We start from the raw sequence: 14,007 nt of genomic DNA, 5'->3' as shown, positions 1-14,007 counted from the left end.
AGGAATATCCTAGAGAGAGAAAGCGAATATAATAAATAAATTCTCCACCATTCACCCGCTTGGACATGTCGCTCCTATTCCTGGGACTTAATATCCGGGCACAAGGAGTGTGAGACTGCTGGGTGTTGAGTCGTGATTCCAGTGCCTACATCCATCGCCGGGAGGGATGTCGCCAAACAAATGTTTTATTGCTTTGGTGGAGGAGGGATCCATCTCGGATGGCGTTGAGACATCCCACGGATTCAAGTACGGGGTCACATTTCCCCACAAAACGTGCACCCTCCCGAGTGAAAGTGTGTGTAAACTTGTGATCGGAATTGGAATAGTTGTGAGTCAATATTGTGCTCCCGAGTATCTTTTGATGTTCTCTTCTCTGCCCCACAGGCCAAGCAAGCATATATACACACGTCTGTACAATTATTGCTCGACAAGGAATTAAAGACAGGCTGCCACTCCCACTTGAGAGAGAGAAGAACGTAGATACAAAGGAAAATTACTCGGCAAATGCAAACACGAAATGACAAATAAATACATTTACATGGAAAGACTGCTGCTTTCATTTTATTCTTCTCCGAAATTGTGCGTCGATCTTCTTATGTTGACTTTCCAACCAGTAAATTGAGTACTTGAGCGGCTCTGTCTCTTCACATTTTGTGCATTTATTTGTACCAATGATGAGACAATAAGAAGGAGAAGTACATTTTTAGATGTGCACACTTCCTCCTTTATTGGGCTGGCTTGGCACAAGGATTCGGTTAGAAAATGTAATCAGCATGTTATACTGATGATGATGTTTAAGAAATCCTGAAATGTGTAGAGTTTTAGAAAGTATAGAATCCTCTTTGTTTTTGGTTTCGCAAGAGCGTTGTTGTTCTCTGGGTAGAGAGTTTTAATTTTTAGAATTTAAAAGCGGAAACTCAAACAGTAGTGGCCGTTCTTCTTTTGGTGGTTTGGAATTTGAGCGTATTTATGAAAGAGTGTTGTCCTCTGTTAAGTAAATGAATGTAATAATAAAGGCTTCCTTCTAAATATGAATAGATTTACTTATCCAATATTTGGGCAAGGGCTCAGCGGGGTCATCACCATCATGGGATGAATGGGGGTGGTTTTTCTGTATAGTTTTTACTAGCAGATGATCAAGTGGTGTATTTCGTGGGTATTCTCAAAATCCGAGTGCCCTCAGCCAACTGCTCGCTCAAAAAGTACGTCACGCAGTGCATAATAGTGGTTGGTGGTCCAGGGGGAGACTCGACCCAAAGTACATATACGTAAGAAGGGTCCTATTTAGCACGTCTACTTATCAAATGCCCGATCCGGATCAAAAATGAGTGAGCCCGAATTTGAATACTTGATTGATGGCGAGATTCCCTATGCGTGCCATGAAGTGTATGTATGGATTCAATTCAACTCACGAGTGCGTGTCTAATGAGAGGATGATGAGAATATTTACTCTACATTGTTTGTGATTAAGCTGATGATGATCAATTTAGTTAGTTAAACTAAACAACTCGATCCACCCGGACGACGGACAGATCGACATACAAAGCACTCGAAAACATGTCGACAAACAAATCATGAAAATGAAATCATGGTTGTTTTATAGAGAAATGTTGACGAACGGAGGGTTGGTTTTAGCCAGATAGCCGAGATTGGGGCAGGATTGGAAAGAATAACAAACGGTGAGGAGAGGATAAAAACACTCCCCTTTCGAAACTCCTCCTCTCCTAAATCCAATCGAAATGCATAAACCAAACTTTGCACGAGATTTTCCTGAGATTGACGATTGCTATCTGTTACAACAAACTTGTCGACGAAAACGACGACCAAGAATATCATTAAGTCAACAAGAGCTACATATTATCTGTGTAATAATGATGACGATGGTGGAAACATTTTTGCACAGAATGATCTCCTCGCATAGGACTGGGATGGGTGCCATCACGCTGAGCATGTCTTCATCTCCTGGTACGAGAGACAAGTTGTGTTTTGAAGCGATTAGAGTGTAGTAAAGAAAACATGGTTGGACAACTGTGTCGATAAATCAGAGAGGAAGGATTTACTTGCAAGAAGAAACTGATGAGGTTGCCAGAAAGAGCTTTTCTCCGTTTAGTTTGGCCCAAGTGCTAGGAAAACTGTTTACTTCGAGCCCTCATTCATCATCGCGGACAACATTTGCGCAGATTTTGTGTATCTACCAAGTTAAAGAATTATTTAGTCGGCATACATACACATGAACATCACGACGACGACGAAATGAGAAGATGAGATGAGATTCTGCTGGTTGGGTCGTCCTCGTCGTCTGTTCTTTTCGTTGGTTTGTGTGTGATGTTCCTGCCGATGTTGTTAAATGAGGTGCCTAATCAGGCTCAAATTCTTTCTTGCCGGAAAAAGTATAAAGTGTTTCCAGGCTGAGAAAGAAGATGATGATGAGGAGGAGGAGTGGTAAAATGTTGTAAGACGAGCTATCCCATATCCATCCTGCAGAAAACGTACGTACACATCCACCAGGCTGGACAAACATTTGAAAAGTCGAACATTTTCTTAAAACTTTATTTTCTTTCTTCCCAGACTGCGGGGCGCTTGGTGTGAGGAACAAGACCAAGAACAACATATTAAGCGAAATACAAGAACCAGCTTCATTCATAGTGTTGTTATTAAGTAAGTAAAGTAAGCGTCACCTCGTCTCGTACGTAAAGTAATATTTAGTAATTTTTACAAGTACATAGAAATGCGGTATGGATTATGTTTAGTTGGTTGGAAAAAGGGATGCTGTGTGATCTTCATTCATCAGAGAAAAGAAGAAGAACAACTTTTCCTTATATTTTACTCTCCGCCGATCTCTTTAGAATAAATGGAGAGAATAAATAATAAAATGAACCCATGAATTTCATTGAATGAATTGATGTGATGTTTGTGTTAAAACGAGCATATCATCAGGATTTCATCGAGTAAGGAAGGATCAAGGAGACGAAATAAATAAATGCGCTTATATAGTTTAGTTTAGTGTGTAAGTTGTTTGGGGTTCCTTTAATTGAGCGGAGCCCAACAATGCCCAATAAAGGACGCGTATGTATAGATACATAGATACACACACAACAGGGTCGACATTTTATTTAAGCCGTATCCACAGCAAAAGCCATGAATAGGGATTAGCCACATGTGAGAAGTAATCAAGACCCAAAACTCGTATAATCCTCTGGCTGGCTGGCTGGCTGTTTGGACGACCATCGGGACCGTTTTTGAAATAAGTGAGAGGAGTGAGTGGTAAATGGTGAAGTAGTGATGAGTGTGTGAGCAAATTGATTTTGGCTTCATGGCAATTTGTTTGGGGCGGGTGTGCGGTGTGACAATTGTATTATTTTGTGTCCTCTGTATATATGCCAGCAATAAAAGTGATCTTTATTGCTGCCCGGATGACGAGAGTATCATTTCATTAGTGTGGGACTCCTACTAGTAAATACTGTCCATCCGTCGCCAATTCGGTAGGCCGATAATGATTATTGTCGTGAGGGTGGTGGTGGGGGTGAGACTTATGCAATAATCCAGTCAAACATGAGAAAGAGATACCAACAAATTAGACAAAGTATGACCAAAATCAAATCAAACCCTAAACCACAAAAGATTCCAAGAAGGGACGACAAACGACATTATTTGTCAATGTCGTCAATTCATGGATTTAGATTTCCTTTTTCTTGACGAGGAGAAGAAGAGCGGAAGTGCGAAGGGGTTCCCCTGTCCAAAAATCAGTACATATAAGTACTTACATGTTATAGATATCTACATACATTTCAGTATAATACAACTATGTGAAAGGATATATTTTACTTTTTAGTTGACTTGTTTGGAAATAATGTGATTTGGCTGTTTCTTCTCTCTCTCACTCATTCACTCAAGTAAGTACATTGCATTGTCAAGTTGTTGAGACCGATGCAATTAGGTTTGGGATGGGAATATGAGACGATTCGACTGTGAGTGAGTCGATTGTTCCGCATTCATTTTTCTCGACAAGTGCAAGTGGTTTTTGAATGCTGCTGACTATCGTAAATTTTTCAGAAGCTGAATCAATATTTAATGAATCTCTCACAATTCGATTCACTCGGAAAGAATGGAAGATGAAAATTATCCCGTTATTTAGAAACGCTCACCACCACCATAAAATCCACTTCACCAGAAAGAAAGAACGCATATATATTTTTTACATTTCACTTTTAAAGGGATCGAATCCAGTATGATTTTTAATCTGTTGACAAACAAGGTCTCTCTCGCTGATGTGTATTTATGCTCTGTTGCTCGCAATTTTTGCCATGAATCCGAGAGATCAGTCAGAGAGAAGAGTGACATTTATTTTATTTTATTGAGTCTCTCTCTGCCTCGAATAATATGGCTTAACGGGGCTGGAATCTGGTCGAGGAATGCGGGTATTGTATTGTTGTGTATTCTGCATCCACTACGATATCCTAAACACATAGACCCACTGCTTGCGATGATTCCGAGAGAAGAACACGGCCATGAAATAATATTTTTCATTAAAAGAGAAAACTTGCCTCGTATAATGGTCCCAGCCATATCCCGTCGTCGATATAACGCGTCAGGAATTTATTTCATTTTAGACGTCCTTTCTGCTTACACAGACACGTACCAAGTGTTGGTTGATGATGATAATGAATTTCTCTCTCACTCGTACACATGCATGCATAAAATACGTGAGAGAAAGTTTGGTGGGCAGAAGGCGTGAAATTTTCCGACCGGATTGCATAAAATATATATTGTTGTCACATTCCTTGCAAGCTTCAAAATGCAAATATTTACTGGGATCGGGGTAAACTTGAGATGAAAAGAGGATCTTGGAATAGTAGAAAACTTTTGTAGAGTCGAATAACAATTTGATGTCTTTCTCTCTCTCTGGGAATGGAGAGAGAAGAAGACCAAGATTTCGAGAAGGGAGAGATGTTGTTGACAAAATCCAATTTGCTTTGCCAGAAGGACAGACAGACAGACAATTTACTCCTGTAATCAACTTTCCGCTTCTCTAGAGTTTGGAGTTAAACGTGATTTTATTCTCGACAAAATAGACAAAATTGTCCTATCTCGTGATTGTCGTCGTTGATGACATCGGTCGGAGGGGAGTGTGAATAAGTGAGTATGATACTATTGTCCGGATGGATACAAATTCTTATTTCTCTATTCAAGATTTCAAGTGCTCCTTTTATGTACAAGTTGGATGGATTCTCTGATTTCTATGTATCTCTCTCTCCAACACTTTATCCATTTACGGTTTATACAAAAGAAGAAAGACTGGAGATGGAGTGGAGTGGATTTCTGCCAACTTTTACAGCCAGATTTCTCACTCACCACCAACTATTGACTTATCCACGCCTAAATGATCCTTTATAAATGTCACGGGTTTTTATGGCGTAATTTAATCAAGGAACAAAAAAAGAAAGAGATTCTTTTCTAGAGTAGACTTATTTTCTCTCTTTTTCCCCAAGACTTTCTCCAACTTGACGAGTAATTCGGGAGGAGATGGAAGGATCCATACCTATTTATTTCTCCACCACCAGTCATCAATTCCTTGTCGGAAGAATCAAATTGTACGAGATTGGATCGAATTTACGAACCGAGATAAATAAATCATTCTATTTACTACACGGAAAAAGAATCGCATTGGGAGACAAATTGTATCTAAATGTATTAAGATATGGATGCGTAATGATTTAATTTATGAGACAAATTAATGATTTGTCTGCTGGTCAACTGCTGTTGGGGTCAAATGATGATGATGATGATCACGTTATGGATATCATTGTAAAATCCATGCAAACGATACGGTATTAGAGATCATCACGAGCGAATGAGGAAGGAAACCCTGCAGGGAGTGATGATGAAATGAAATGAAATGAAGGGTTACATTGTATTGTTGATATTTTATATGTAGGTCCATGCATGCATGTACAATTTGTCATTTTATTGAGCCTTCGGAGAAAGGCACACGTGCATGACCAGTCACCACACACGGCCATGAAACACCTCGCACAGTTCCGGTTTCATGTAGATTTTGTATCTGCGTGATGTTGTATGTGAACATTTTGAATTTACCGCATCCGCGCCTCGCACACATATTATTGCGCTTTAATCTCACCTAAAACTAGTATTTGTTAGGCGAACCAGAAGAAAGTGCGATTAGAAATAGTCCTTTTATGATTGATTATATCTATAAATTAAAAAAATGCTCCAATATTTAAGCCACATCTATAATTAAATTGCTTAATTAATTAAACCAATAAATACAGCTTCTTGATACATATGCATCATCATAAATTCAGAAGGATTTCCTCCTCTCAAATCTACATAATCTGATTTGATCTCTGAATCCGTTACACACATTCGAGCGCGTTGATGTCTCTCCCTTGACATGAAAGACAAATGAGGCGTACTTGCAAACTCACTAATCACTTGTCATCTTTTATCCAATCCAATTCACGAAACCAAACCACAAAAGAGAGACAGACGGAAGTGTTGTAAAGCCATTCGAGCCCTCTCTCAAACAGCGGCATGTACATATTTAGAAAAGCCTGCATAACTTTTAGTTTCCATACGAAGCTTGGTCTTCTTGAACAACAACCGACCCACCGACTCTTTCGAGGGGAGGGGACGAGGCGCAGGGTTTCCGGTGAAACGCCGCCCTCCCGACAATCTCTTATCCAATCGGATAGGACGAAATGTTACACCGTTTTTGGTGGTTTGGTACTTTTGGCATGATTTCGAGAGACTCAAAATAACAAAAGAAGGACGCAGGATAATTGTAGAGGACCATGCAGTCACTAACCAAACTCTTATCCAGAGGGAAGACGGTTAAGTTATCAAATCTAAAAAAATCAGACTGCTGCGCCGACACAACGCGAGAAGATAACACCCCAGTTCCAGGAAGAAGAATAATACATAAATTTTGTACCACTACATAACACCCACGTTACGTATACGGACGGATTTAGGGTATGGATCATAAACAAAGTAATGAAATGCTATCAGTACCGTGCGAGCAGTGAAGCAGGACGGATACATTATTGGAGTAGTGGGTGGTGTATCTAAATTAGATAACAAGAGGATTTGTACGTGTGTTACGGATTTTGGTGGAGAATTAACACTCCAAGTGAAAGTGGAGGCAAGTTGAGACTCGAGAAGGTAATTAATAGTGGTGTGGTTTAATAAAAAAGTGAAAGTGGTGTGACACCGTCACAATAATCAAATCATGATGATGTACTCTGCCACAAGTTCTCCGCTCGACTTGCGACCCACAATTAATAACAATAATAATAATAATACCAATACAACAACCTCAGCAAAAAGTATGCTGTCGAGTGAGATACTAGATTCCGATTCGGATGTAAATGTCGACTCTGGGTCGGAGGATGATATGATGATGATGACGACGACGAGCAGTCGACCCCATAATCACAACCACCACCATCATCATCATCAAGACAGACGACATGACGAATGTGACGGGGATGGGGCCGATTTGAGAGAAATGTTAGAATTGGAGAGGGGTTTGGGAGGAGGAGGTCACGAGGTGACCCTTAAAGGTGATGGAAGTGAGGGTGTAGGTGGCGAAGGGGGAAGTGGGATGGCCACCTCGGGGGCAAAAGGGGGAAAGGGTTCGACACATGCAAAGGTATAATCTAAAAATTATTTATGTAGCTTTTTTTTTTACTGGCGTTGCATGTTCATTCAAAATTTCAAGTTGATACATTTTTGGAGTATTGGTCGTTTGCATATAAAAATCATAGTCACCTTCCCAACACTTGCCCCCTTCGGGTAAGGTCACTCGAAATTTTTAAGATCTTTGTCCATAATGGTCTCAAATATGGAAAAAAATCGGGGAAAGTGAGCAGGGATAATGAAGTACCCCACTTGTGTCCCCTTAACTTAATGATGCAATATAATCTGGATGGTACTAATTTTTGTATTTTTATTTCTTTCCACAGCCAGCCTATTCGTACATAGCTTTGATCACGATGAGTATACTACAAAGTCCCCACAAGAAATTGACACTTTCTGGCATTTGCGAGTTTATCATCAACAGATTCCCATACTACAGGTGAGTGCATTTGGACAAGTTACTTAATTCTGTGTCATTAATTGGGTGGACGGATTTAGCGATACAATAATCTGTCGAATATGCTAATCTCTCGTCCAATTCACTATTATGATATGATGCCGCTTTTTTAGTAATATTACATAATAATATGCAATCAAGTCTTGGATAATATTTTGGCAAATAAAACTTTAGTGTTTGCATAACTCAACGAAATATTTATTAGTGATTATATGATGCATAATTTCGATTAAATTTACTCATGATCTCATTTCGACGGTATGTTTATTGATTTTTTATTGTCCATTTTTCAGAGAAAAGTTTCCAGCTTGGCAAAATAGTATTCGCCACAATTTAAGGTCAGAAATTGTATAATTATGAAACATACAATTTTATAGTTTGCATATAATTTTAATTTGATTTATTTCTGAACGCTCCCTATGTAGTCTCAACGACTGTTTTATAAAAGTAAGTAGTTTTACGTGATTTTATTTACCGTGTAAGATTAAGATACATATGGACATGCATACCGTTGCGAGTAAAAATTAATATGGAGTAAAGCCCTTAAAATTTTGCAAAAAGTCAAATCGCACAAGTTACTGATTGCCATTTACAGCGTTTCAGGTTTTTACTGCACATTAATTTTGAACGAATATGTGGTAGTTACCCAGTACCCACTCCCACAATCCTCGAATATTTCATAGTTTAGTAGTATTTTGGACTTAGGCTAGATTGGATATTGCGTCACAGCTTTCTCTTTTTGTAAAAGTTCATACTTTCACCCAATTCATGCAGCATAAATCTATGTGCAATGTCAAAAGTAATGTTACGAGCAATATCACGAGAGAAAGTCTTGAGTCGCATAGAAGTCTTGCGACTCAAGACTTTCTCTTTGAGAAATGATGTCAAGGGACGTTAGCAGCTGATATTGCCTGCTGGCGTTTCATGTTTCACGTTTTTAATGATCAGCAAAGATTTTTATAATTAGTTGTTTGTCTCTTAATTAATTGGGGATTGGCTGCATTTTTTCTAAATATGTAACCGATCAATGCATCAAAAATTCCTCTGCATTTAAAACACAACCCTTGTTTCCCTTGGGTATGACGTTTTCTGCCACTCGTAGGGTTACCTTATCTTTAAATTCAATCCATACGTTAGCGAGCTTCATTTGAATATATTGTATAGCATTAATCATGTGTGTATGTGTCTAACCAGATTCCACGCGAACCTGGTAATCCTGGGAAAGGAAATTACTGGACATTGGACCCCATGGCGGAAGATATGTGAGTCCCATCTCAACCACACCCAACATACACAACATATGCATATAGATACATTTACACATATTAACTCATCCACTTATTCCCCAAGGTTTGACAATGGGTCCTTCCTCCGCCGGCGGAAACGGTACAAACGTCCCATGTCTCATTTAAGTCATCACCACCATCATCACCACCACTCTCCCCACCACCCCCACAACATGCACCCTCACCACCCAATGGCCGACTTCTTCACAGCCGCTGCACTATTCCATCAACAACAGCAGCAACAGCAACAACAACAAGGCGGAGGTGGAAATAGCGGAAATTTCCAACATCCAGCTTTCTTTTCCGCCAATCCTTCCCCCTTTTCGACAAATCCTCCACCATCGTCCCTCCTGGAGGTAAATTTGTTCCCCTTTTTGCACCAATTTCCCCCCACATCAGCTTCTCGACCAGCCCTTTTCCCCTCACCGGACACCCTGAGAAGACTACTCCCACCATTTCCGCTTCAAGTCTCACCCCCACCACAACCCCCACCGACGTCATTATCCTTACAGCAGCAGCAGCACGACCACAACACCCGAGACGACGTTATCACCACGGTTATCAGTGACGAGGAGCAGGAGGACGAAGAGGATGAAATCGAGAGGGAAAGTCGACGAAGAAAAATAAGTTATGAAACCAATCTCAAGGCGGGTTTCTCCATTGAGAGGCTTATTGGAAATTGTGGGAGTGGTGGAAATAATGAATCTGCCACACGAAATGGTAAGGAGAGGGAGAAATTGTTGCGTAATTTGACAACAATTGGGGGCAGTGGGGGTGGTAACAGAGGGAAAAGGTCGAGTAGTAACCTTACAAATATTAACAATTCCTCGTCAGCATTTCTCCCCGTGGGCGATGGGGGCTCGTGGAGGGAGTGATAGCAATAAGAAGAAGCAGTTTTAGTCATAATTGATGAAATGGTTAATGATAATTAATACTTGTTTATTCGTCGTGACGCATGTTATTGTGATACTTTTTAATTAATTAATTAATGTCCTTAATTAATTAATTTATCTCCATATTTTTTATTCCAATTACTTATGTATGTGTGTATTGCGAAACAATCGGAGGTGGATCAGCGAATGGAATACTTTTAGTTTTACTTATTGTGAAATATGTATTCCCCAACTAATAATAAATACTTTGTAGATACTTAGAAATGTTGTACAGAAGAAGATAAGAGAACGAAATAAAAATGCAATCATGAAATTAAATGAATCGTTACTTAAATTCACGAAAATAAATCTGTGTCGTTCTCTTTACACACTGTTTGTACATCGTGACATGACTTAAAGAAGAATAAGAAGAGACCGTGAGATAATTTATTTTTGTATATTTTTATGTAGAGTATGCATAGTTTTAGTTAGTAGCACATGCATGCACACATAATAGATCAAATCAAAGCTCACTAAAACTAACGGGTGTTTGTTGCCTGGTTTAAGATTTGATTTCATGTGGCATATGTTATTCTGTTGAAATAAGTCTTGTTTAAAATATTTGCAACGTATTATGTAAACTTGGCTACTTTTATTATTGGAATTCCTCACCCTCAGATACATACAAAGTGCAGCACAGTGTATGTATCTCTGCCTTCTTTCCTTTATCTCTCACTCCCCTTTGATCTTGTTCTCTTCGGATGGATAACTAACGTTTTTTTGGGGCTTAACCAACACCAACACGACGGCAATATGTACACCAACTGCTCCGATGATAAGATACGAAATCATAATAGGGATCATGATGATGATGATCTGTTAAAAAAAGTTTACTTCAACAAAACTGAATAAATATGGGAGAAGGAAAAGGTTGAGATAGTCTCAAAATACCCCAATTTTTCTTACTTTCATATCTGCTCTGGCTTGACCCGAGGTCACCACATTATTAGAATTATTATATTATTATTAGCACAAAGAAGACACCCAGTAGTAAGTTTTGAAAAGTAAATAATATGTGTACATAGGCCTTACATTTATTTATTTATGCATCCCATTATGCATATCGGACCGGGCCTTTGTCCGATTTGACATTTATTTGAAATGGTAATAATAATATGTGTCACTTTTTGGATGGGTTGTTGATTTGTGGGGTTCATCCGACCGTATGGTCGGATGAACATCATTCATGTCGGTCGGTCTATCCCTTCCGTCGTTCAGGTAAGATAATCATTCTGCGTAAGTACAGTTTAGTCTAGTGAAATGTGAAATGGAGCCCTTTGATGATTTCTCGTGATGCTGATTTGTTTGGATTTATTGTGTTCTTCTCCTGGGTCGGCGGCCAGCTAGATATCCAGTCAGGATGGATAATAGTAATAATAGCATAATAATAATAGGGGTACACCATACTTTCATGTTTTCATAATGTGTGTATGTGTATCTGTACAATGTTGTTGTGATTTTGGATTCATCTCACATTTACTGTGTGTGCAGAATGGTGAAATGATTCAATAAGTTTTACTTTACTCGACGTCGGAAAATATTTAGTGAAGGGATTGTGATGATATTTATACATACAACATTTAATATTTGTTTGTACTTTGAGAAGGAAGATGAAAATAAGGCCAAAGCAGCGGCCGCCCTTTTTATTTCATTATTGGTAAAGATTAACCAAACCCGACGGGTTTACTCACCTGGATGGATGGATGAGCGAAATATTAGTATTATTATACATTTATTACCCACGAGAGATAACTGCTCGTCGTGTATCCTAAACTCTGCGCTGTTTACTCTAATAAATGTAAATCACCCGAAATTTAATGCCTGTTAATCAGCATTGTGTTCGTAAATATGTATGACCAGAAAGTGTAAGGATACCTACCTAATTGGGCCATAAAAGACAAGAAAAAAGTGACGCCGCTTCGTCTCTCTCCTCAGAAAGGAATATTATTTTCTACCGATATTAAATCTACCACAGCACATTACTGACAAATTGGACTGGTTACTTGTTAGGCAGCTATTTCAAACAAGGTCTCAAATGTCGGACCGACACCAACCACGAAATTATTTAGGGGAAGTGAGAAAGCAAGAAATGTTGATGATTTTTCCTCAAAGCACTTCTCCAGAAGGGAAAAGAGATGTTTAACAAACATGTGTTTGTCTTTTAAATAAGAACCGACAGACCAAATGTTTTTTCCAGTCGATTGGAAACGAGACTAATAAGCGGTACAAATAAGTAAGTACATAGCTGGCTGGCTGCGCGGCTGTATGTATGTCCTCTCACTCACTCACCCTCATTTGTCACCTCGCTTACTGCATGTTGAGAAATGCTCATGTAAAACTAACGAGGTCTTTATTCTTATTAACGAGGAATACCAAGGAATGAATACATTTTGTTTTAAAAGAGCTCCCTGTGTAAAGAGAGAGAGAGAGGAGTTTAAACTAGCATATTTTTTTGGGATAGACCAATATTATTGGTTTCTGAGACGAGATGGGATGGATGTGGGAAACTCTCACTTTTCTTTTTGCTGTGTATTTGATGATGATGGGATGAATATACGGGTTGAGATTTTGAGAGAGTCTCAACTTGCCTCATTTTCCTTCAGCCGAGCAAGAGTCCTGCTCCCGAAGGAAGTTTGCACAAGCCAGAACAGCATTTTTGTGACCCTGTTACGTAAATTAACAAGTATGCATTAAGAGTGTAATCTGGGTTCTTTTTTAGTGTATTGTTATCTTATCTGGTGCACCCTTTTACATACAGTCGTAAAAAATGGATGCACTACTAATGCCTATCTTTTTGTTGCTATTAATACTGCACAATTACCTGGACAGTGATGATCGGAATGGCAGGATTGGTGATGATCGTGATGCCATCCACCAGTCTTAATTCCGCCAAAGAGACGACCCCAGCCTTGTGTTTGGTGATCATGAGGGTGAAGGATTTGGTCGTGGCGACGTCTTCATAAAGATAATGTGGGTTGTTATTAGTTAAAATTTATTATAAAATTTGGATTTGTTTGATAAGCTGTTATCAATTACCGGTAAAAGTGGAAACCTGCATTTTGCGAGGGTGGTTCCCATCCCGTCCAGCCGACTATGTTACCTTTTCCTTTGAAGAGATGGTTCCCACCGCCGTTGTGCCCCCAACCCACGCCGAGACCGAGGCCAGCCCCCTTTTCAGGAAAGAACTTGTCAAGAAAGGCGAGTGGAGATTTGAAATGGCAAGAACCTGGTTTTACGCTCACCCATCCTAACAGTTTTTCAGGATTAATTAGATAATTAAGGGTTTTTAATCAATCTAACTATATTATTATCATGTAATTTTAGTCAATTTTGGCTACAGAATTCCTACAAAACTTATTCATTTTGTCATACCCAACTGTGGTGGAGGTGGGTGATGAATAGGTGGTGGCGGGGGACGATGGGGTCTTGGCCATCCTACATTTCCCTGATGTTGCGGAATGATAAGTGGTGGACGATGTGGCAACGGCAACGGTCCCTGATTTACGCAGCACGGACCAGCAGAATGATACCCACCTCCGCCGTGACACGGTTGACTGTTAAAATGCCGAGGAAGAATGTTATGTTGTGAAGCTGACGCCGATAATTCTGACCCTGGCGACGACGCGGATGACCTCGTGACCTCGTTGTCCTCAATATTGTTATTACTATTCAC

General features: G+C 39.5%; 2 protein-coding genes across 3 annotated transcripts; one reads left to right on the top strand and one right to left on the bottom strand.

Moving 5' to 3' along the window:
• The first annotated feature begins 6,829 nt into the window (after positions 1-6,829).
• LOC110853601 (forkhead box protein D1) lies at positions 6,830-10,613 on the top strand. The gene is made up of 6 exons (XM_035854365.1): positions 6,830-7,672; positions 7,986-8,098; positions 8,410-8,454; positions 8,542-8,563; positions 9,311-9,378; positions 9,467-10,613. The coding sequence occupies exons 1-6, from the start codon at positions 7,250-7,252 to the stop codon at positions 10,275-10,277; spliced, it is 1,482 nt and encodes a 493-aa protein (XP_035710258.1). The 5' UTR covers positions 6,830-7,249; the 3' UTR covers positions 10,278-10,613.
• Positions 10,614-10,906: 293 nt separating this feature from the next.
• On the bottom strand, positions 10,907-13,839 carry LOC110853600. 2 transcript variants are annotated; one of them, XR_004835412.1, is made up of 5 exons: positions 13,707-13,839; positions 13,371-13,581; positions 13,156-13,289; positions 11,241-12,998; positions 10,907-11,150 (listed from the first exon to the last, which is right to left on the bottom strand). XR_004835412.1 is itself a non-coding variant. In XM_035854367.1 (3 exons), the coding sequence occupies exons 1-3, from the start codon at positions 13,390-13,392 to the stop codon at positions 12,924-12,926; spliced, it is 231 nt and encodes a 76-aa protein (XP_035710260.1). In that variant the 5' UTR covers positions 13,393-13,511; the 3' UTR covers positions 12,668-12,923. The 2 variants fall into 2 exon arrangements, 1 of the variants encoding a protein (XP_035710260.1); XM_035854367.1 differs by lacking the exons at positions 10,907-11,150; positions 13,707-13,839 and having other exon boundaries at positions 12,668-12,998; positions 13,371-13,511.
• Between the last annotated feature and the right edge of the window lie 168 nt (positions 13,840-14,007).

Source organism: Folsomia candida, unplaced genomic scaffold (assembly GCF_002217175.1).
Source record: "Folsomia candida strain VU population unplaced genomic scaffold, ASM221717v1 Fcan01_Sc008, whole genome shotgun sequence".
Lineage (NCBI taxonomy): Eukaryota > Metazoa > Arthropoda > Collembola > Entomobryomorpha > Isotomidae > Folsomia > Folsomia candida.
Note: the sequence above shows the minus strand (reverse complement) of the source record. Positions and strands in the feature narration are given on the sequence as shown.